This window comes from Seriola aureovittata, chromosome 6 (genome assembly GCF_021018895.1).
Source record: "Seriola aureovittata isolate HTS-2021-v1 ecotype China chromosome 6, ASM2101889v1, whole genome shotgun sequence".
Classification (NCBI taxonomy): Eukaryota; Metazoa; Chordata; class Actinopteri; order Carangiformes; family Carangidae; genus Seriola; species Seriola aureovittata.
In genome coordinates, this window is record NC_079369.1 from 13,437,549 (window position 1) to 13,459,316 (window position 21,768).

The following is a 21,768-nucleotide window of genomic DNA, read 5'->3' on the forward strand; positions in this document are numbered from 1 at the left end:
CTTGTTCAACCTTAAAGAATTCAAGTCTCAACAAAGGTGTAGTTTATTAAATTATCCAAACATCGCAAGTAAACAGCGCCACTGTGTATACCGTACTGTAATGACTCTATTCACAAATACCTAAGCCACATTTGGATAAACGCATACATTACAAAAGTCAACTTAAAATAATCTCTTCAGGAAAACTATGTAATGAAAACTACAGCGTTGGCACAAACTTGTTTGCAAAAAGGCAACAGAGTAAAAACAGGTGAAGAACCTTTTTGACACTTAGTTAAATGAAAAAGAACAAAACTCACAAAAGTACAACGGTACAATCCAAATGACTAAATGTCAACGTCTAGTGCACATGCTGACAGTGAAAAAGCCTTTTTGTGACAAACCGAACCATTACGTTTTAACAACGTATAGAAGAAGAATGGAAGAGACCGAGCTGGAGGGAAAGCTGAAACAAAAAGACAAAAATACAAAGACAATAATGTAATAAGGAGGATGAGCGGGAGAACAAAAGGTGCTGAGAGATAAATTGAACTTCATAGAATATCTGAGGACATTTATGACCAAACATCACTAAGCACGAAACTTTATCACCTATCTACTGATCAGATCAGGGTTTGACAGGAGGACACAATTGGTTTCTGAAAAAAAATTTATCTTTCTTTTTTTTTCTAGGAGGAACGGCAGAAACCCAAGACTTGCATAGAAAGACCTTTCAGAATTTGCTGCTGCATAGACAATGAACACTGCAGCAGACTATCAAGTAGTATCTGATGAGGACGAGGTCGGGATGTAATAAAACTGAAGCTCTTAGGGAAGTCTAGGCACAGTGTTGTTTAAGGGGAGCACTGCAGAGGTATGGATTCATTCTCTAATGTAGCTATTTATCTGAATGTCTGCATAAAGATTTTCTTTTGCCTGTATCGTCCCTCAAGCAGAGACACTCCTATGACTTCTTTGAAAAGCATTGCCTGAGACTGTTGAAAGACATTTTTAAGGACCACATTGGATCACATTCCAGCCACTAACTAGAGTTTTAGATGTATGTCTCCATTTTTTTTCTTTCAACCCTCTTAGAAATGTTAGTTTATTGTCATTTTCCTTGAATATCAAAAGGTAATGACTCCAAAATCAGTTAAAATTGGAAATTTTAAGACAGCGGAATAAACACTCAGCAGAACTCCCCATTAAATTATGCACCTGAAGTGCATTACTGAGTGAAAGACAGTTTCAAACTGGAATTGTGTCCATGCCACTGACAAAACACTAGTACTTTGTGTAATATTACACTGAGTTTTTGAGATGCAGCAAACAAGACTGTTCTGTGTAGCATACAAGAAAATAGAGAAAGGATATGACTGCAAATATTGAGATGTTGTTGATGATCAGAGGTTCATGAATGTCTGACAAACAAGCACATACGTTGTTCTGCAGATTATGAACTGAGTAGATAAATGAGGAGAGTACAGAGTTGGTGGATATTCCAGCATGAGGTTATGGTGATTTAACAGCAAAGGGCCAGTTGTATTTTCACTGTGGTTTTTTGGAGTGTTAAAGCTGAAGAGGAGGTTTTGGTTGCAGTGAGCACCATGAAGTTATACATTCAGCACTGCACCGTGTCCATACAAAAATGCACATTTTAGAGGAGATACATGTCACTGTACAGCCTTTAGCATTCAGTAGGTTCAAGAGTAGATTTGGTTGTAGTGCATATTGCTTTAGACGCGGAAAAAGTTCAGATGCATAAATGAATTAACTGACCTGTAAAAAGTGGCAACAGGGTCAAAGAAAACATTCATTTGAACTTTTGGGTCATAGTCAAAGTGAATCTGTCAAAGTGATAAAAGAACCAAAGTGGGCCAACTGCAGCCGAGCGTTCTTATATTAGGCATCGATTATGTTCAATCTCGTCATTGACTTGTGGCCACTTCAAGGATAAACAGGTTCATCTGTACTGAAGTAGAAATTTAAGATATCACATTCAATTGCTTGTATCACTTGAATAAAAAGTCCACTTCTGCATCAGGTGCAAAATATGAACTTGTTTTAGTCACAAAAAAGTGCTTTCAGGGAAGGAAATAATACTTCTATCTCGATAAATCAGCCAGTGTAACCATGGTGCAGAAAGTTTCTTATTAAAAGTGACAATCATGCACATCATCTCCAAGTAAAACTGGGGCAGGTCTGAGCCATTATTCAGCCAGTAATACTGTATATTTAACTACAGTCACATTTAACACCTATTCACTGCCTTCTTGGTGCTCTCCTTCATACAGTACGCTGGTCATTTCCCTCAGTCTCAGTGCACAACCAAAACGTTTAAAACTTTTGATGTCCCTTCAATTTCCCGGGGATGAAAAACATTCTTTTCTCTTTCAAAGTAAAATGCATAGCCACCAGCAGCACAGTAATTTCTTTTCAGAGCATTTCAGGGCTGGCAGTGTAGCACCGCCATTTCAAAATACATTTATAAAATGTACCCCTTTGAAAAATATTGGCACAGTAGCTGAAGGCATAGAGGAGGAACAATGAGATTTGATATGTCACATTATTTTGTGTCCAGAGCAGTCCAGAAGTGGAAATTGCACACATCCCTCTGTACCTACACTGTCAAGAAAACGTCTTTTGTTTTTTAACATAAACACTGAAATATACATTTAAAGCATAACGTAACACAAATGCACAAAGAGCACATTGCTTTCCCTTTCTGACCAGTGTTCCTGGTTGCTCCTGAATGACATCACGGTAAGGCGAGCAGCTGGTCTGATAGGTTATTTCCATCATTTCCACTGTGGCTGTTAATACAGTTGTCTGCTAGTCTTCTGAGTGAAAGACTGCGCTTCTATAAAAGGTTGCAAGGTGGAGGAGGGGGGATAACTTTAACTGCTAGACAGTCGGTGGTAAAAGTAGATGTAGCCCAAGTCTTTTGGAGGCCTTTCTGACAAACACACTTTGTGGTCGTTGTAGATCACCCACCTGCAGGAGGAGGGACATATGAGGAAGGTACACGTTATTGTAGTGCTGTGAGAAAAGTTTTACTTTTTAAAAACTGACTGCTATGAGGAAAGAGGAAATAGGTCAATTTATTATTTCCCATTTAATCTAAATAAGATGACTGTGATTTTGAATAATTTATTTCCAGACTTCCTGTGGTAAAAGCTTATTGATAATAATTAAATTTTGCAGAAATACATTTCCTAGGATGAGTGATATGAAAGAAAACATGTCCATTAATAACAGATTTTTTTCTGTTGAATAGGGAAGTCCCTCGTTTTAATTGAAAATATGCTATCAGCTTTGTACCACAATAAATTGAATGAATACAATTTAGTGAAACTGAGTGCAACTCACCTTCCCTCCTTTTTGATGTGACAAACATAATGCCCAGACATTGTGGATGCTCCCATGTGGCTGATGAAGGCAAAGAGCTCATAACCTTGAAAAAGGACAAAGAAACAAAGAGGGTGGTTTAAATCTGCACATAAGGGACAGTGAGAAAACACAATCAACTATTTCAGTAATTAGAAATTTTAACCACAGATATTTGAGCATTCACTCTTTCAAGCCTCAAAATAACAAGATATAAAGGCACTTGCTGTTGGAAACATCTCAAATAATGCTCTTAAGTACACAAAAATACTGTTTTTTTTAAGAGGATACTATTACAGGTGATTTATAGTAAACAGAATCAGAGCCCTCTTTTGGCAAGGACAGCTCAGAATACATTTCTGCTGAAGGTGAAGAAAAGATCAGCCAGATTTGCTGAGTAATTTAAAATGCTGAAAGGCCAGTGTGTCTACATTGCCAACGGGCTTCTATGATTTTGCTTGCTGTATTATTATTATTATTATTATTATTCCTCCTGTTCATACTGGCCATTAAGAACTTAGCTCGCAAATCAATTTCAGTCTAAGCTATGGCGAACAAAATCCATAGTCCTTGGTCTGAGCAACAAGTATATTCCAAAGATGATCTGAAGCTTATATGAGGCTTCAGCCTGACAACTCAAGAGTTTATCTTCCAAAGTCTTTTTAGTGTGAAATTCCCTCTTTGTGTTACTATCCCTCCAACTTATCTCAGCATGGAAAGACCAGGGAAACAAACAGGAGACTGAAGACACTGAGAATGTTAGAAATGCCAGAGCTTCATATTAGCGTTTCAATGCACCTGGACAGTACAGTTGTCTAAAGCCCATTAGTCTGTCATTATGCAGATGAATTATTGCATGAAGATGCACTGTTTACACTTTTATGAGGGGAGTTAAGTTAAAAAGCTTGTGAATCTTATTTCTTTATGCCACTGTGCCTTCAGCTGGTCTAGCAGAGCAGGTCAGTGCCCGGCAGCACCAGAGTTTACTGTGTTTCATCCTCAGGTATTAATTGGGGCTGAGGTTAAATTGGCCTTTGGAAGTTCATGCATGACATGTAGGTAAAAAATTACAACAAATTAGGGGACAAAAAACGCCCTCTGACACTTTTTTTGGACTCTGACCCATGTTGGTTATACAGATCTCTGCCTTGGAAAATAATACACTATATGCTAGATGCTCCTGCTGGATCTCTGTCCTGAGTAACCAAGATAACCTTGAACTGTGAAGACTTGACTACAGTTTATATCCTACTGGTCACCAACAATGGCTAATTAAAGTCAACCCCTGATTACTTCATGGTCATTTAGATTAGGTTCTGTAATAAATGAGGTCAAGACAGGAGGGGCAGATACAATCAGTGAAATCAGTCATGCAGAGTCACTCATTTCATTTATTTACTTATTTAGGGACAATGCACTTTAATCTACAGTGCTGTAAATGTGCCAGTGTTAGCCAGCTGCCTAATTTTCAACTGCAGTCCTTAGATGTTTCAACGTTTCAAGAATCATCAACACAATAAAATTTACAGCGATGACACAGAAAACCGCAACAACAACAACAACAACAACAACAAAGAGAATCATTACAAACATGCAAAGCAACTGGAAGCAGGGAAACATTGGGACAATAATACAACAACAGACACTATTTCGGTACATATAGCCATGCAAGCAGCATGAAGCAACAACATTTAACGTACTCACATGAGGAGCAGCAATTAACAGTAATTATAAATAAAATGGAGTAATCAATAAGTAAATACTTACGTCCCGGTCCGTCTTTGACACGTGGGCCTGACGTGTCTCTGTCTGGAGACAGCGTGGAGTCGCTGTGCGAGTTGGCGTTGGAGAAAGTGTTGTCGTTGGGCTCTGTGTCAGCCATGTCTGACAGGGCGTCACTCTCCTCCTCCTCCGGGTGGGTGAAGATCCAGTCAAGTGCTCGTTCCAGGTTATTGTTCTGAAAGGTTTTGAAAACACCCATAATGTTACAAGTTCACTGACATTCCACACAAAAATACCTTTAATATGTCACCAAGTTACAATTTTCTATCAAACATTTTTAAATCTGTCAGTGGTGCAATTTTAAATTGTAATGCACAACTTTTTTACTGTTGGAATCATAAATCATACATTTTTAAAATGTTTAACACATTCAGTGGAGAACATCATCTTTGCTGCACAGTAACTGAGGCATAATAATAGCTGCAGTTCAAAAAATATACATGTAATATACTATAAGATACTCTAAATACTTGTAGTAACAGGAAATATTATCACATAGAAGATAAATGGTCTGCAAATAGATTGCATATGGGGACACAATAAGGGTTGAGGATTAAAAATGTTCATCTTCTATCTTGTTTTCTCCCTCTCTGTTGTATCTTGAACAAACTCCTCATAAAAAACAGTCCTATGCTGAACATGTTAAAATGAGCAATCACTTATTGAAGAGGTGGCAGGCATCCATCTGTGCCAACTCCCCCCCTGAGGATGTTTACTTTTAGTCCAAAGTAGAGGTGTGATTGCTGGAGAACATCTGGCTGAGGGAGGAGGTTTGGCTCGCTGTCAGCTTTTTCTGTCTCTCCCTGTCAGGTCACTGAGGTTAAAAAAAAAAAAGTTCCTCCTCCTAATTTTGGACTATTAATAAACCAGCCATGAGACTTCTCTGCTTCACACCTCCATCCACCCTCATGGGGAATATGTGTTCATTTTTATTCACTTCAACAGCATCGTGGATGGCAGCGAGTTTGGTGGCGTGAGGGTTGATAAACAAGGAAGCCTGGTGTCTATTTCCGTGTCTTACTAACAGTCTGCTGAGCTATTTTTGCTGAGGGGGCAGTTTGAAATATGAAACCTGAGAATCAGGGGCCATTTTAAAACAGGGGAGGTCACAAATTTGCTGTAGCTGCATTCCTTTTGTCCACATTACAAAAAATAAATAAATAAATAAATATCAATAATTTACTTGTGCTGAACGTTTTACATACATTTACGAGCTGTGATGATAAAATGGCTCGACATGTCACTGAGGCAGATCCCGTTCCTAACCCTGAAAGGCTGCATCAGCGGAGGAGTCCGTATGCTGCTGGGACTATTTGTAAACACCATGTAGAGCAGACATCTTTAATCACTCTGACACGCAGGACCTATTAAATTTGCAGTTTGGAAAGCAAACAAGTAGGCCAGCCAAAGCCCATCTATGACTGACAGAGCTTGGTTTTCATCATCTCTTTCTTTTCCCTCTTTTCAAACACCACCTGCTTTGTCATGAACTCTTGACACTTTCGTTTTCCACTGTTCAGTTTTCTTCCTGGTTTTTGGGGCGTGAGGTGTATTTCTTCTGTTACTTGTGTAATTTATTTCCATAATGAATCAATGTTGTGTTGCAATTTCTTTTTTGTTTTTGTTTTATCTGACAACATTTGTGGTGCCCGGCAGTCATTGCTGTGCTGCTACACTTCTCATAGACGATTATCAACCTGTGTGGGTGGTTCTTTGCCTTCAGTTTTTCTCTTGCTCAAGTCTGACTTTTTTTCCCCCATATAACTATCAAGTGTTTTTATGAGAAATGGACTAAGGCATGAACACCACCTACAGAAGACTCTTTATCTTTATCAGTTCAGACATGGCGACCAACGCTGTCCTCACTGGCTGCCCAGTTCTCCCTGTATTTGTTCAAAACAAATCACTGTTATCACTGCCACTAACACAATACACCCTGTGTACAGTGGGGGATTTTAGACACAGGAAAAGGTGTATTTGGCCCCAGCAGCAAATGTAGAAACTCATAAAGGTTGATAAGCAGTAAACAGGCTACTCTTAATAAGAAATGTTGTGGAATAAGAATTATCAGCTGGCAGACAGAAATGATTAAAAGAAAAGATGCCTGGAAATGAAGTACTGGTGCCAGCTAATGAGAAAAAGAGCTATTTATTAGCACACAAAGTACAAACATGAACAGAGTGGGCAGAAGACTGACCGTGGCTTTAAGTGCCTGGATACTGTGATTGCGGGGGAAGCCCATAGATGTGAGGATGGCGATGCTTTCCTCAGGGGGCGAGTTGGCCAGTGGGGTGGCACCCATGGGGCTATCACTGGTGGAGGGACCAGGATCTATCATGGAGGGCAGAGTAAGAGGTTCTGCAAAGTCTGAGGAGAGAAAGAGAGAGAATAATAATGAGATGCTGTGGCTCTCGTTTATTTTTCAACCAAATCAATAAATGTATTTTTCACAGTTAGCTGAGCATAGATATTTATTTGCGGTTTTGCTGTGGATTGCGACAGAACAAAGCTGACAGATGCCTCCTGGACATCAAAATGTTTAAGAGGTAGAGAGCTGTCAGTGTGTAACAACATATGTTGCACTTTAAGTGTATTCAAAAATCTGAAAGACATAGAAACACTTTAATGAAGGAGGCTCGACTGTTGTAACTAACTGTCTCTGTTAAGAATTCAGCCACAGGCATAAAACACACACATCATACAAACATGTGTGTGCTGGGAGGCACCCTGAATACTTCTTTGGTGCTGGAAACAGTATCTGATGCTAAAGCTCCCTGTGGCATGTCCATGTCAAAGTCAAGATTAGTGTTACGAGCCCACACATCTCAGATATATATGAGATATATCAGTATAGTGGGATACACCACCACATATGCAGAATGATTAACACATCTATTTTCTTCTCTGTCTTTGGCTTTGTTGTCCATTGAGTAAGAAGAAAAACAAGAATTTTGAATAAAAGGCTTTATTTTGATTTTTGGAAAGTTCGTAACTCAATATTTCTGACTGGAAGACTCTGTGGGTTTACAGCGACTCATATGTAGAAGATTCTTTCCATAACCTGAAACATGTAAAATGTTATAGCTCCTGCATGAAGTACAAGTAAGAACAAAGTCTTTCTAATTTCAAGTGGTTCTCTCTGCACTTTCAATGATTCAAATGAAAGCAAAGTGACCCTCAACCCAGGAACAAGGACACTCCTATGGTAATTACTCTACTGTTGGCCATTAACAGAGCCTTCATTACTGTCCTTGCCATAAATGAAAATGTGTACCACTTATCCCCCACTACCGTCTCTATCTCAGCCTGCTTGTCTTGTGTCCTTTAGATACTGTTTAACTGGCTGTTAACTTCTAATGTAAACTTTGACTATGGTTAGACCTTAGAACAGCCTTTACTAAAACATTTATGAAGTTTATATGAACTGTGGTCCGTTTCAAATGGCTCATTTCAGTTTTCATCAAATTCACTGAGAAATAATATAATAAATAAATATAAGTGAGTCGCCTTGCCTGCTCAGTGCTTTGGAAGTGCACCTCTTCTAAGGGGATGCCATTAGTTTAATTTTGTAAATGCAGCACTCAGGGTTCCCTTCAGTGAAAAGGAAATGTTATGAGGCACTACTACTGCATCTAAAAATGATTAAGTGAAAAGTTTAGTTGTTAAAAAAATAAGCTGAAGAGATGCTAATGGGAAAGTAATGAAACCAAACAAATGTGGAGGAGGCAGAAGTAGTAGCCTTTGTGCAGCAGGGACAATCTGTTTTACTGATGTTATTGAGCCTGAATGCAGCCCATTCTGCAGATGCATTAGGCTCATTTAAAAACTAACAGGCAGGGGGCTGCTATAATTTCCCTGCACTGTAGAGGCCCTTTACAGCCGACCAGGGAAATAAAAGTGACACAAGTTAACGCCTCAGGGGAACGTCTCTACTGCTGAGAGGCTCTACAAGAGACAAAGTCAGCTCTGACAAAGTTTCTGGTGATGATCTCGCACACAGACATGCACAGATAAACACCTCTGGTACACAAAGGGATCCAAAGTGCGACACTAGCAAAAACAGCTCTGATTTCAATGAATGGAGGAACTGGAGATGTGATGTGTCGCTCACTTTGAATTACCTTTGTGTTGAAAAGGTCCCATACAAATAACTTTGCCTTGCCTCTTTGTGTAATGTATTCTGTCAGCATTCTTGAGTAAAGGGAGTAGTGTGTTTACTGCAGAAATGTTTTCTGGCAGATTTGCGAAAAAAAAAAAAAAAAGTGTAGCACAGGCTTCACATGTGAGCTGACCGGCTCAATAAAAATGGTCAATTTCCTTTCATTCTCTAACCGCCTGCATCAGGCCTCGAATATCACTTAACTGGTTGTTTTTGCTTTGAAGCGCAGCTTCTCCATTTGAACTCAGAACTGTGTCTCCTTAAGTGCAGCTGTTGTTCTGATTATTTGTCACTAGTATTTTTGGTTTCTCTGGCTTACAGTTACCTTTTTAACCCTTGATCACCCACTCAACACTCACCCCCAACCCCTATTTCTTGTCATGACTATTTCATTTTGTCACGTTTTCAAGAGCTCATTTCACCTTTGGACTTGCACAGTACTTTGAAGGCAGGTCAGCATCATATTTTCAGGTTTCAGGGTGTTGTTTTTCTATGTCTATGTTTTGGACAGCTGATACAATCAGATCCTCTGAGTGCAATACTTTACATCTCAGGAGAGAATAGATAAATAACGAGAGTAACAGCCATATACAACCTTTTTAACACTACTGGCATGTAGGTTCATTTTACTGAACAGGAAATGTCCACAGGAGCCAAATTTACACTTCAAAATCTGTTTACAGGGACGCAACCGGCCATCTCCTCCAAGAGGAAAATATCTCATAACTCACAAAGCAGTTGGGCTGATGATGGTAATAATAACAGAAATAATAATTATCGTTGTTGTAATAGTTAATGTTATTAGACAATATGTATGTTTTTTCTTTTTCTTTCCAAACACATATATTTTACTTTCTTGTCTATTTACTGTCTGTTGATCTCGTCATGCATACAGTATGTTCTCATGAACGCGGTGATGTCTCCTTACCAGGCTCCTCCATGTGGGCTATGATCCAGTTGAATGCCATCTCGGGGCCCATGTTGCCTGTGTAGTAGACCGCCTTCCTACAGGCCTCCAGCGGGAAGCCCATCTCTGCCAGCTGCATTACTGCTGCCTCGTCTATTTCAGGAGCTATGGACACGACAAAATCGACATCAGTACCTGAACATACAAAAAAAACATACAGTTGCTGATTCAACACAACCGGTAGCCCTCCAGTTTAAACAACCAAACAGATTTTCCCGGGGCCCTCTCTTTGGGCCTCGTTAAACAAAGAAAACAGAGGAGAATCAGCCCTGGGGAGGTTTCTTTATTGAGAGATGATTTATCAAGGAGAGAAAAGAGTCTGGCTAAAATCAGCCGAGACACATGGAAAAGTAAAGTTTGTTTGTAGAGTAGAGTAAAGTAAAGTAGATGGCAGCTGCAGCACCTGCTCAGGTATACATAGTCAGAGGTTTAGCTCTGCAGCATTCATCACTACTGCTTGGTGCCCAAAATATATTTTCCATGGCTATAACTTATATGAATGTTACATATGCATACATATACTGTAGCACAGAGTTATTGAGAAGAGAAATAAAATACTCAAATACTCACAGTCTATGGAGCTCATTGAGTTATCTGAAAGAGGAGAATAAAACTATTTCAGTTGACTTATGTACTTGATTAAGAAAAAAAAACCTATGTTTTCTAAGGCTTATGACTAGGCAGTTAACTGCATGTATGCAGCTAGACTGTTTTTTAAACTTTGTTTTAAAATGATCTCATCATGTTAAGCATGTGAACTACCAAGGTGCTACACAAATAATAGTCACCTGATTTTGTTCGTACCATTTTTCTTGTATGTTCACTATCAGTTGAGATTTAGTGATGTATATTACCATATTCCCAGACAAAGCTATGATTAATCAAATTAGTACAAACCAATAGTGACAGTGAAACCGGGCCTTTTGTTAGACTGTAGTATAGAAGCAGGAACAAAATGAGAAAGACAGTATAACATAAAACAAAGGTCCCCAGCTGGAATCAAACCAAGCATGTTGTGGGAATGTGATATGCGCCGTATTTGGACACTCACAATCAATCATACAAAGGATATCCCTGTCCAGACAGGGACGATTCAAGTCAGCAGCGAGATAGGCTCAAGTCAAATTGTCAGAATACCCCTTTGGTGAGGCCTTTTCACCTCCTACAGTGAGGAGACTGATCGGCTCCCGCTGTTCCCAAACACTGCAATCACAACTTCAGCGGCTCCTGTTCATGTGAAACATGCTCAGATTTTGAAAAGCCTACCCAGCTGTGATATTTTGGACAAATACATTTTATAAGCGTCAATCGTCATTTATTCTACATGGACCTGACAATATTGTGACTACAAACACCTGAGGAAAACCATTTGGACAGGCAATAAGACAGCAGTGTGCTGTTTTTTGTCTCACTGATATTTTGCTAAAAATGGCTTAAGATAAAATGCTCAGCAAATCAGGCACATTAAATTTTTGCAATGAAGTGGTACAGTTTAGGTTCACTGTCTCACTTACCCAATCTCTCATGTGCTTCTTCCCTCTCTTCCATATTTTCATTGAATTAATAAAATGACAAACTGGATCACGGTATTAGATAAATAAAATGTGACTGAGGTTTTCCATTTTAATATTGAAGGGGATGAATTGATTAACAAAGAAACCAAAAGCAGAAATCAATTTCTATACAGTGTTGGTTTTGTGGTTTAAAACAACAGAAAAATGGAATCATGAAAAGCCATGATCCATTTTCTAAATGGCCTGGAATAATTGAGTGAATGGGTGATACACAGACCAGTGAGAAATTATGTGGTTCAAGCAGCGTACAGGAAAACACATTTGCGCAGTTCTGTGTAATCAATGAGAAGCACTGAAGCCTTTTGGACACAGAAGGTTGACCAATGATTAATCACTGCTGATGCCAGCTGGGGGATAATGGACCGGTGGTTAATTTGCAATCAACAAAGCTCATCATATAAATGTGAAATAAATAAATCGGCGAGTGTTTCGAAAACAGCATGTTACCGCTCTGACATCTTTTCATTTCGTAGCTTAAACCACATGTTTCACACCCTGGAACTTTTCTTTATGTTTCTGTCTATAGAAACGGAAGCACTGATGGAGGTCAAAAGGGGATGAGTGCAAAATGGAGATTCAAATTGCTCTCCCAACTAAAACTCACTACATATAAAAAAAACATTCATACATATTTCCATGCAATGCATCAATTTTACAATGGCCTCTTCAGGAGTTGTCTAAGCGAAGGTAGTTTCATCTCAATGGATGCTCCAATGCACAAGATTTTGAAGAGTTTTAAGTGGATACTGCATTCTTCCAAGAAGCCAGTTCCGTGTGTTTGGAGGTCTGAGATAGCAGGTAAAGCACAGACTGCTCAGTGGTGAAATATTAAGGCGAACATGTTCAAAACTGAAGCAGCCAGTGAAACAATTTTGCAAGGTCCCAGGTCTGTAAAGACATGAAGCTCATGTGAGTCACAGCAAAGGCTGCTCGCAGATGTTACTGTGTCTTTGCACTGCTCTTTGAACCGCTTTTTGTGTTTGTGTTTGGAGCTTGAGACAGTACAGAACATTTTGTGCTTCACGCCTGCTAAAATATTAAGGAGGACACTGTTAACTTGATGTAGCCGAACTTTGCAAACAACGGAAGGAGGAACAGAGGAAAAGGAATTACAATCACAGAGGAGACGGAGACAAAGCAGCAAAAGGATAGAAGTTTTGCATTGGCCTTTAGGAGGAGAGGATGTATGTAATACTTGAAATATCACTGAGTAAACAATGACACCACGAAGTTTCTAAAAAAGTAACAACAATATTGCTTGTGCTCTAAAATGCTCTTGATGGCTTCCAGTAGCTTATTCCCAGAGCCAAGGGAAGTACATTACAAGGGGATCTCACAAAATCATTAGAACTTATTAGGCTTAGCCACACTGTGAACACAACAACTTTTCAGTAATTGATTGAGCATGCCTTTCCTGTGGGATTCCATTCAATATCCCCTTCAGAAAAAAACTGGGTGGCTTTGAGCAGAATATCATATTAAAGACAATTTCATAGATCATTTGACTGTCTAAAAAATACCCTACATCTCCTGAAAAGGATGTTGAGTAGCAGCATTAGAACACATATGTGGTCAGAGTAACAATAAGTTACCTGTTTGTTAGGTAAAATCAGATATATACTGTCTCACATATATATTTATTTATTTATAAATATATAAATAAATAGAGTGATATTTTTGGCTAACTGGGTAAATAAGAAAGCACAGGTGGCTCAGGGAAAGCAATAACAGAACTGTGAAATTAAAAATAAGGAGCCAAAAATGCCCCCAGTAGTTAAGAGTGCCATTTTGCTTTTTTTCCAAGAATTCACACGAGTGCAAATGTCCCTGTGGGTCACAGTAGGTGATTTATTGAAGCCTATGAACAGGGGATTCTTTTGGATGAGAAAAGTGGAGCATTGTCTGATCTGAAAACTACACGATATAACTGAAGCTGATCCAAATGTTGGCACCAATGTTTATTTGCCAATATTTAGTGGAAATGAATAAAACACAAAATGTCAGATTAAAAAGGGAAAAAAAATGCTCCTTACATTGTCCTAGTTGTGAAAAGTAGCACAATAACGTGTTGTCCCAACCATATTGATATCTTTACGCATACACACCAACACACATACATGTATAGGTTCCATTTCCACAACTTGGCATAAGCTACATCTGTTCATACCTCTGGTGTCTTCAGGTAGCACGATTGGGGGCATGAGATCAGGCAGCTCCTCTTCACTTGCCTGCAGCCCTGTGGCCCGCAGCCGGTTCAGATCGAGGAAGTCTGGAACATCTATGGCCAAGTCTGTACAGGAAGACACATGAAAAAAACTCAGAGGAATATGTTGACTTTTAATTCTTAACATCCTTCCCACTTAACATTGAGACCCTGGCAGCTGGTTGTCGAAGTGTAAACATAAGTGTGACTGTCGGCCATGTAAAACCCCAAAATATCATACTGAAGACTGTGATTTATAAATATCAATTTACACAATTTACCTATCATGTAACTGTACCTCAATAGGAATTTAAGATGCAGCAACATACTTGTTTTCATTTATTTAATCTCTGTGTCCCAAGTACATGACAGGACAGGATGAGAGATGTGGTGGTTTGTGACCATGTGTCCAAAAAGTGCAGGTGACGCCTGAATGAGTTGAACAAAAACTAACCCGGGCAGAAATTTCACCTGTGATGGGGTTTGTAAATCATAGTTTGATGCTGCCCTCTGCTGGGCGTCTGCAACCCTACAAATACTTGAAACTGAGTCACCACATTGGTGGAGGCCAATAACAAACATTTAAAACCCATTAATCAGTGAAGTGTGACAGAAAGTTACCTAGTTTCTTCGGCACCCAATCAACTCCAAATGTGAATTTCTTGATCTGCACGAGCAGATACTCTGGGAAGGAGGCAAAACGGGAAGTTCTGCAAGGGAAAATTAGAATTTTGAAAAGGGGGATTCAAAAGAAAGGAAAGCAAAGTTTATAGATACAACTGAGATGTCGAGTTGTCATTCCAGGCCCAGGAGGATGTGGGCCTTACTTACTTGACTCCAGCTGACTTGGCCTGCAGCGCTGAGCTCCAGAAGTCTGGGACGTTCTCTGGCTCTGTGAAGGCCTGCAGGCAGGCGGTGAAGGGGATCCGTGCTCTCACAGGTTGAGGTGGAGCCCTCATGTTCTCCTCAGCATCCTTCCGCTTGGCCTCGTATGCCAGCAGCTCCTCTGGTAGCATCAAAACAAAGACAAAGACTTGATACCATGCAGAATAAGTGGTAACATCCATTGTCATGTATAATGTTCAGCATTTTAAAAAGAAAAAGGGTGGCATAAGATGCATTTCTATAGGGATAATTGTTTAAGGTGTATATGTAGCATTCAAGATTGCTGCTGACAACACTGGAGACCCCTACTAGCAACTACATTGCATTAGACAGACTATCATACTCACCAAGGTCACATTTGTTTATTGTAATTATACCAACATCGGCACAATTAATATGACAACGTTATATTGGTGTTATCAACCTTTAATTATTCTTTAAATTAGTCCATCTGATTTGTTATATAATGTATTACATCAAGCCAAGAGTGTGTAATGACAGTACACATAACAAAGCCATAAGCAGTCACTTATTTTCTCTGTCTGAGAGCTGAGGACCTTCTGTGCCCTTCCTGAGCAAGACCTGCTGATTCTCCCAGTGGCTGGCTCCACCTGAGCCCAGCATCACACAGGCTGTACCAACCAGAGGCAGCTGGTGCTTCCTACTGCAGCTGCCCAGTGTGTGTGTGTGTGTGTGTGTGTGTGTGTGTGTGTGTGTGTGTGTGGATGCACACACGTGTGTGAGTGTGTGTATGGGAGCTTCTCTACCTCGATTGGTGGCAGCCTCGATTGGGGCTGGCAGTTGGATGCAGTAGTCCACCCGCTGAGTGTATCGCACCCGACGTGTCTGGCAGCACTGAACTCGCTCCTCCACCAGGAAGCGGAAGACGTCGCTTGGATTCTCTGAGCCTGCACTGTTCCTCTGCAGACACCAAACATAGGGAGGAAGAGTTTAAATATAAGCAGCAAAATCACTCCATGAGATTTGGCACATATCTCAGTTTGAGACTGATATTCAGCCTGATACTAATGTCCTTTTTAAAAATAGAATATACACCAGTGATGTGATATAACACAGATAAAATTGAGGTTCTAGCGTTTTCTGAATACTCGTCAGTTGTTGTTTTTTTTTGGCAGTTCCAAGTCAAAAATTTAAGTATTAATCAATCAATCAAACCCCAAGCAATTTTATCTTAAAGACAGCTACTGTATGTCTGCTTAAGAACTGTACAGAAGCTTCACACATACCACAAACAGCCCATGGTTTGAACTGCAACTCTATCTATAAGCTATTCTTGCTGTGGCCCATTACAGTCTCTTGGCACAACTTCAACACAACTGCTGTTTGACCCAGATCTCTAAATACAGTCATTCATTATGTAAATGCAACTCTTTTAATTTAGGAACTGCCTCAATTAAGTGTACCCTCCATTACAGAGTGTTACATCTTTTCAGAATTGAGGGCATACTAATCATTATCACCGAGTGGCTCAGTGTCCTCTCACTGCTGATGAACAGCAGGGGTCAGTGAAGTTTACTCTGTGTTTATTTGAAGACTGTGATGGAGGAATGGCATCGCGACTTAACACACAAGTTTGATGACGACTTCTTAGCAACCCATCCCTTCTATTCTAAGAGGCTACAGAAATAAACAAGTTATAATTTTACTCAGGCCAAATATGCAGGCTGACACAGACAGTGGAAAATGTTGCTGATGGTGGTGGCTTTAGTCAGGTTCAATCTATGTCTGGAAACCTACAGAATGTGGCAGACATGGAGAAACTGAGGCTGGGAGGATCTGGATGGTTTGATTTGTTGATCTCCTCCACATGAGGTGGAGGAAGAGTCAAGTCCGAGTCACAGCATGTCTCCTGCGGCTGGGGCAGAATAGGAAGCATTATCTGGCCTCACTGTGTAACAGATAGCGCCGAGCTATTTATATATCCTGGTTGAGAAAGACACATCAAGAGCAACCCAATGTGTATGTACCAACCAAGAAGACAGTGTGCTGTGTTTAGTCAAAAACAGACCCTCCCATCCCAATCAGCTACCTCCCAATGTGTGTCAGGGGTCAGACGTAACCCAGCCATTTGAGTTTTGTGAGAAGCAGTGTTGCTTTCTGTTGTGTTTGTAGTGTTGACTGACACCTTCTGCCAGTGGACATCATTTAAGGTGATGTGTCTCATATACAGTAGTATAAAAACCTATTCAATTTCTAAACCTGACAGATCAACCTTATGAAAATGATGTTAATTGATATTAATAACACAAGTCATAGTGAATGCTCTCTTCAGAGTTATGGTTAATCACATTTCTAGAATATACAAAAAATACTGCAAGTGAATACATTATAATAACAACCGATTTCAATTGATTTATTGCCATGACAACTGAGCAAACTCCATTCAATAATAAGGACCATAAGATGGTGTTTAAACCACTAGGAAAAGGTTAGTAAGTGGACATTGTATTTAGAATATTTTGCTGAACTATACATTAAGGCGACATACTAATATTTTTTAAATGTCTTGTCAAAGGTAAGAAATGTAGGCCATATATATATACACCATTTAAAATTGTCTGACTTTAACAGAGGTTTAGCTTCACTCACCTCCACTAGGTTGATGATGTGCAGGAGGAGGTCCTGGGCATCTTGTTGTCTGTTTGAGGAAAACTCTGGGTGTCCCCTGCTGACCAGGGCCTTCAACATCCGGGGGGAGACGCCCTTCTGCTGGTGCTGGAATGAAAACATTTGGGCGTCACACACACTGACTGTGCATGATCACTCACCTGTCTCAGAGGGAACTACAAGGTAAGACAACAGAACAGCTGTTAATATTAAGGTAGCATTAGCTTCGAGTGACTAGCTGGTACCAGAGTGTTATTATAGACAGATGCGTCACACTGCTCTGTACACACTGAGATTCTTCTTCATAAAAAGAATGTTTAACATTATATTTTTTTGTTTGGTCCATGCTGCTAAGCAACATTAATAAGTCTGAATGGCATTGCTGTAACTATTTTACTATGTAAACATGTGCAGCATCCTCAATAAAAATGGCTATTTAGAATTCCTAAGTGAATATAGATGCTACCATAAAAACTGCAAAATCCTTCCTAGTTTCTGTATTTCTCAATAAAAAGGACACAGAACCTTCAGTTTTTACTGTGCCAGTTATTCAAAATTTCCAAGAGGGGAGAAGCCTATTAATGAGACAATAAAATTAAGTTACTCTTCACAAACAATCCTCATCAACACATCCATTAGCTATTTTGCCAGGAATTGTACACCAGACTATTTCTTGACTGGGAGCAGTTGCCAGGCTACCAGGGGAGAGAGATGTTAACACCAGTTTAACATAAAAGGTAATGGGGTACTGTATTGATCTTTTCACTTCGCCAGAGAGTAAATTAGCATAGCCCTACTTCCTATAATGTCAAACTATTCTTTTAAATTGACTATTTTCACCAAAGTCAGTAAATATTTTATAATATATGTCATCCGGTGTAAGGGTCTCTACATCATCCTGCCACACCACTAAACAAACAATGTGTAGGCCAACCTCCAGCAGGACACCATGTATCCCAAGGAACACATTTAAAAAGCCATTTTAATTAGCATATGTAATTGTAATGGGTACAAACTGAGCACAGTGTGCCAACACAAACCCTCCCCCTATATCTTCCCAGCTGTCAATATGTGTCCAAACCTGACTCCACAATCACATGTGTAGGAAGTGCAGGATCACGGCTCTGCCCTATCAATTACTGCGGCTGGGGAGGCTGAAAAGAAACCTGGAGCTTACAGACCTAGCACTAGGTCCCATCATGCTTTAATGGCTTTCCTCTTCTAATTTCCTGGCAGCTGTGTACTACAGTATGTGGATAAAAAGGCAATGATTTCATGTCATATCATGCCTGGAGCTGCTGTGTTCAAAAACTATTTGAGTTGCAAAATTTGTGACTGCAGCCACCAGTTAGTTTCAGACCAAAGGAAAAAGGTCAGAGCATGAAGAAATTTGACAATATGTCAGAAAATCACGTCTTCCTTTTGTTTCTATCAACTCCTCTGAAAAGCTCAAAAAAAGCTCAAGTATATTAAGAACACAGAAGAGCTGCATTATGTAAAAACTTTACGTTTATATCGGGAAAATAGCAATCTGACAGGATGAAACTATACTGTATTGACAACCATAATAAAATAATTTTGCTATCAGTCAGTATCAACATGCTTCTGTTGGTTATGGACCCAGTTTGGGAGCTGGACATACCCAGTTTAATACCTTGTATTCTTCTTTCATCACCTGTTCAATGAGCTCAGATTTCATGGGTGGTTTGGAGTACTGGCCTGAGAGCAGTCCGTGTCCCAGTTTAGCCCTGTTGGACAAAAACAACAGTGTCAACATTACAACTCTTAGTTACTCTTATACTTTTGCTCTAGTCTTGTTGGGGTTATTTGTTGGATGACACAGCCTGAAGGTGAAGTGCACGTGTCTTTACTCGTCAGAAAAAAGAAAACCTTCAGACGAGACACCTGGGGCCTGTTTCACAAAGCAGCTAACTTGTTAACCCCTGGATTTTCAGTCTCACAAATCTGGCTCGAGTTCAAACTCAGCTCAGTTGCCATGGTTACCAACACCACAGACAATATCTGCAGGTATTTTTTTCAGCCTTACTATGAAATAAATAAGAATAATCACAACAGTCAGAAATATACTTTTCTTATAATTAGCTCATTCTTTTATTGATCACTCTAACAAAGGGGTATCACTTATCTTTGGTGGTAAAGAATTTATTAGTGAATTACATCCTTTATATAATACAATATACTCCAGGAGCCTCCAAACAGCCTGTCTATAAAAAAAAATACTATACCACACAGTAACTGCAGAGGGCAGTGACTCAACCCGTGTCAGTAAAATCTGTTTCATCAGTATCACCGTCTTCAAAACCTTACATTAATTTTATATTAATTTAAGCCTTTCGTTGTTTTGTTTTTTTAACCATCAAGTATGATTCATCTCATTTCACACTAACTGATATTTAATTCAGTTGACTGAAGCTGAAATATCCTCTCGGAAGACAAAGGAATGTTTGCAATCTTTGACCTAAAATTTCATCATTGGGTATTTCATTAATTATTGCAATTATGATTCATTTCCATTGTCAAACAGCTCTGCTGTCATTTAGTCACATCAGCCCAGCACTCTTTACAGATAACTGTAGTATTGTAAGTCTAAATCTTGATTTTATTTCCACTTTACACTTTATCCCTTATTTATAAACTGTGGCATCATCCTAATTGGATACAAGGTAATAATATAATTTAGGATATTCCTGCATTGTGAATTTATCAAATACGGATAGTGACAGGTCTAAACATGTTTATCTGTCAATGTGCCTCAGAGTATGAACATAACTGAATGAATAACAAACATAACTGATACTCATCACCTGCCTTGCTATGACTCCACTTACATTTCATCAGCATGTGATTGACCTCTTGCAACACACCGTCTTACAAAACAAAATATTTACCAGAAAATGTCAGAAAACAAGCTTTTACCCAACAAATTACTGTATGTTTCATTTATTGGCTTTACTAGGATTTATAGACCAGACTTGGTCAAACTATAAAACTCAAAACTCATTATATTGTTATTTCAAGCATTTTAATAACAACAATATGAACTGGAAGTAGCTACAGCAGCAGCAGCTGGAAAACCCCTTGTTTGTGTATTATAACACTGCATTATGTAACAGGTCACTTACATTTGTGTGGCAAAGTCTTGGGTGGGGTCAAGGGGTGAATAGTCATATATCCTCTGAAGATTACCCACATACCTAAAGATCAAAATACATGTCACAAGCTCACCTCAGATGGAGCACATGGGACGCGACACACAGACACAAGGAAATACACGGGCTGGTACTGAGAAGACACCAACACTGCTTCTACAGGAGATCATGCTTCAATGCACTATGGGTTTTCTCTTTAAGTATTAATGTTGTGTTATTCTGTATTTTTCTCTACACCTAATCCACAGCAACAATCGATCAATAATTACATGCGACTAGATACAGAGTTCCAAATACATCATGAAAATTGAGTCTCATCATAAAGTAACCATTAAGCCTCTGTTAAAAACACTGCGTAGGATGTATATCATATACTGTACACATGAGTTGGTCACAATTTAACAGTAAAAATGTTATTTTTAATGTTGTGTAGAAACTCATAAATCACAGTGCTGATTGCTATTGATTAATCAAACTTTGTAAACAATTGTTTCATCGTTAAAGTTTAAGTCTTTTTCCATGATGTGTTTACAGTATTTTGTCTATTGTTGTTACCATACTGAGAGTCAGAGACACAGTATACTGCTGAAATAAAACAATTTGATTATTTTTACACTTGTAGAGACTATGGCTCCTTAAAATTCCCTGCAATGTCACAATCACTATATTCAGATAAGACCTAGAAACATACACTAAAAACAAACAAACAAAACAAAAAAAATCAATGTTGTGTTTTCTTTCTAGTAAATCCACATCACAGCGTACAGTACTCACATCCTCTGGAAGTCTGGGATGCTGAAGAGGACCTGCATTACTGTGCCGAGGTAGCAGCTGTTGCCCAGGTTTTTGATGCCTGTGTAACCAGAACCGTAGACCGCCTTCAGCTTCATGCCCGACTCCTGGATCACCTCCCATTCACTGACCCGCGGCCGTGCGTTGTTGTCTGTGTGGTGCCCATTCTCTGTCTGAAGGAGAGAAGAGGAGAGCTGGCTTTAATTTTAGTTTGGTATATGTGGATATTTTGTTGCAGGGTT

The 21,768-nt window shown here is 39.3% G+C and overlaps 1 protein-coding gene across 5 annotated transcripts in view; it reads right to left on the reverse strand.

Moving 5' to 3' along the window:
- Positions 1 to 25: 25 nt before the first annotated feature.
- Positions 26 to 21,768, reverse strand: part of usp13 (ubiquitin specific peptidase 13) — a 33,102-nt gene continuing 11,359 nt past the window's right edge. Inside the window, exons 8-21 of one of the 5 annotated variants that reach the window (XM_056377978.1) lie at positions 21,509 to 21,699; positions 20,708 to 20,779; positions 19,240 to 19,312; positions 17,547 to 17,672; positions 15,704 to 15,857; positions 14,883 to 15,057; positions 14,673 to 14,761; positions 14,016 to 14,138; positions 10,845 to 10,868; positions 10,236 to 10,379; positions 7,346 to 7,515; positions 5,134 to 5,323; positions 3,349 to 3,433; positions 26 to 2,973 (exon numbers count right to left, since the gene is read on the reverse strand). In XM_056377978.1, coding sequence (XP_056233953.1) covers positions 2,877 to 2,973; positions 3,349 to 3,433; positions 5,134 to 5,323; positions 7,346 to 7,515; positions 10,236 to 10,379; positions 10,845 to 10,868; positions 14,016 to 14,138; positions 14,673 to 14,761; positions 14,883 to 15,057; positions 15,704 to 15,857; positions 17,547 to 17,672; positions 19,240 to 19,312; positions 20,708 to 20,779; positions 21,509 to 21,699 — 1,713 coding nt within the window. In that variant the 3' untranslated portion in view covers positions 26 to 2,876. Of the gene's footprint in view, positions 2,974 to 3,348; positions 3,434 to 5,133; positions 5,324 to 7,345; positions 7,516 to 10,235; positions 10,380 to 10,844; positions 10,869 to 14,015; positions 14,139 to 14,672; positions 14,762 to 14,882; positions 15,058 to 15,703; positions 15,858 to 17,546; positions 17,673 to 19,206; positions 19,313 to 20,707; positions 20,780 to 21,508; positions 21,700 to 21,768 lie in introns of all 5 variants that reach the window. The other 4 variants (XM_056377976.1, XM_056377975.1, XM_056377979.1 and 1 more) reach the window with 4 other exon arrangements.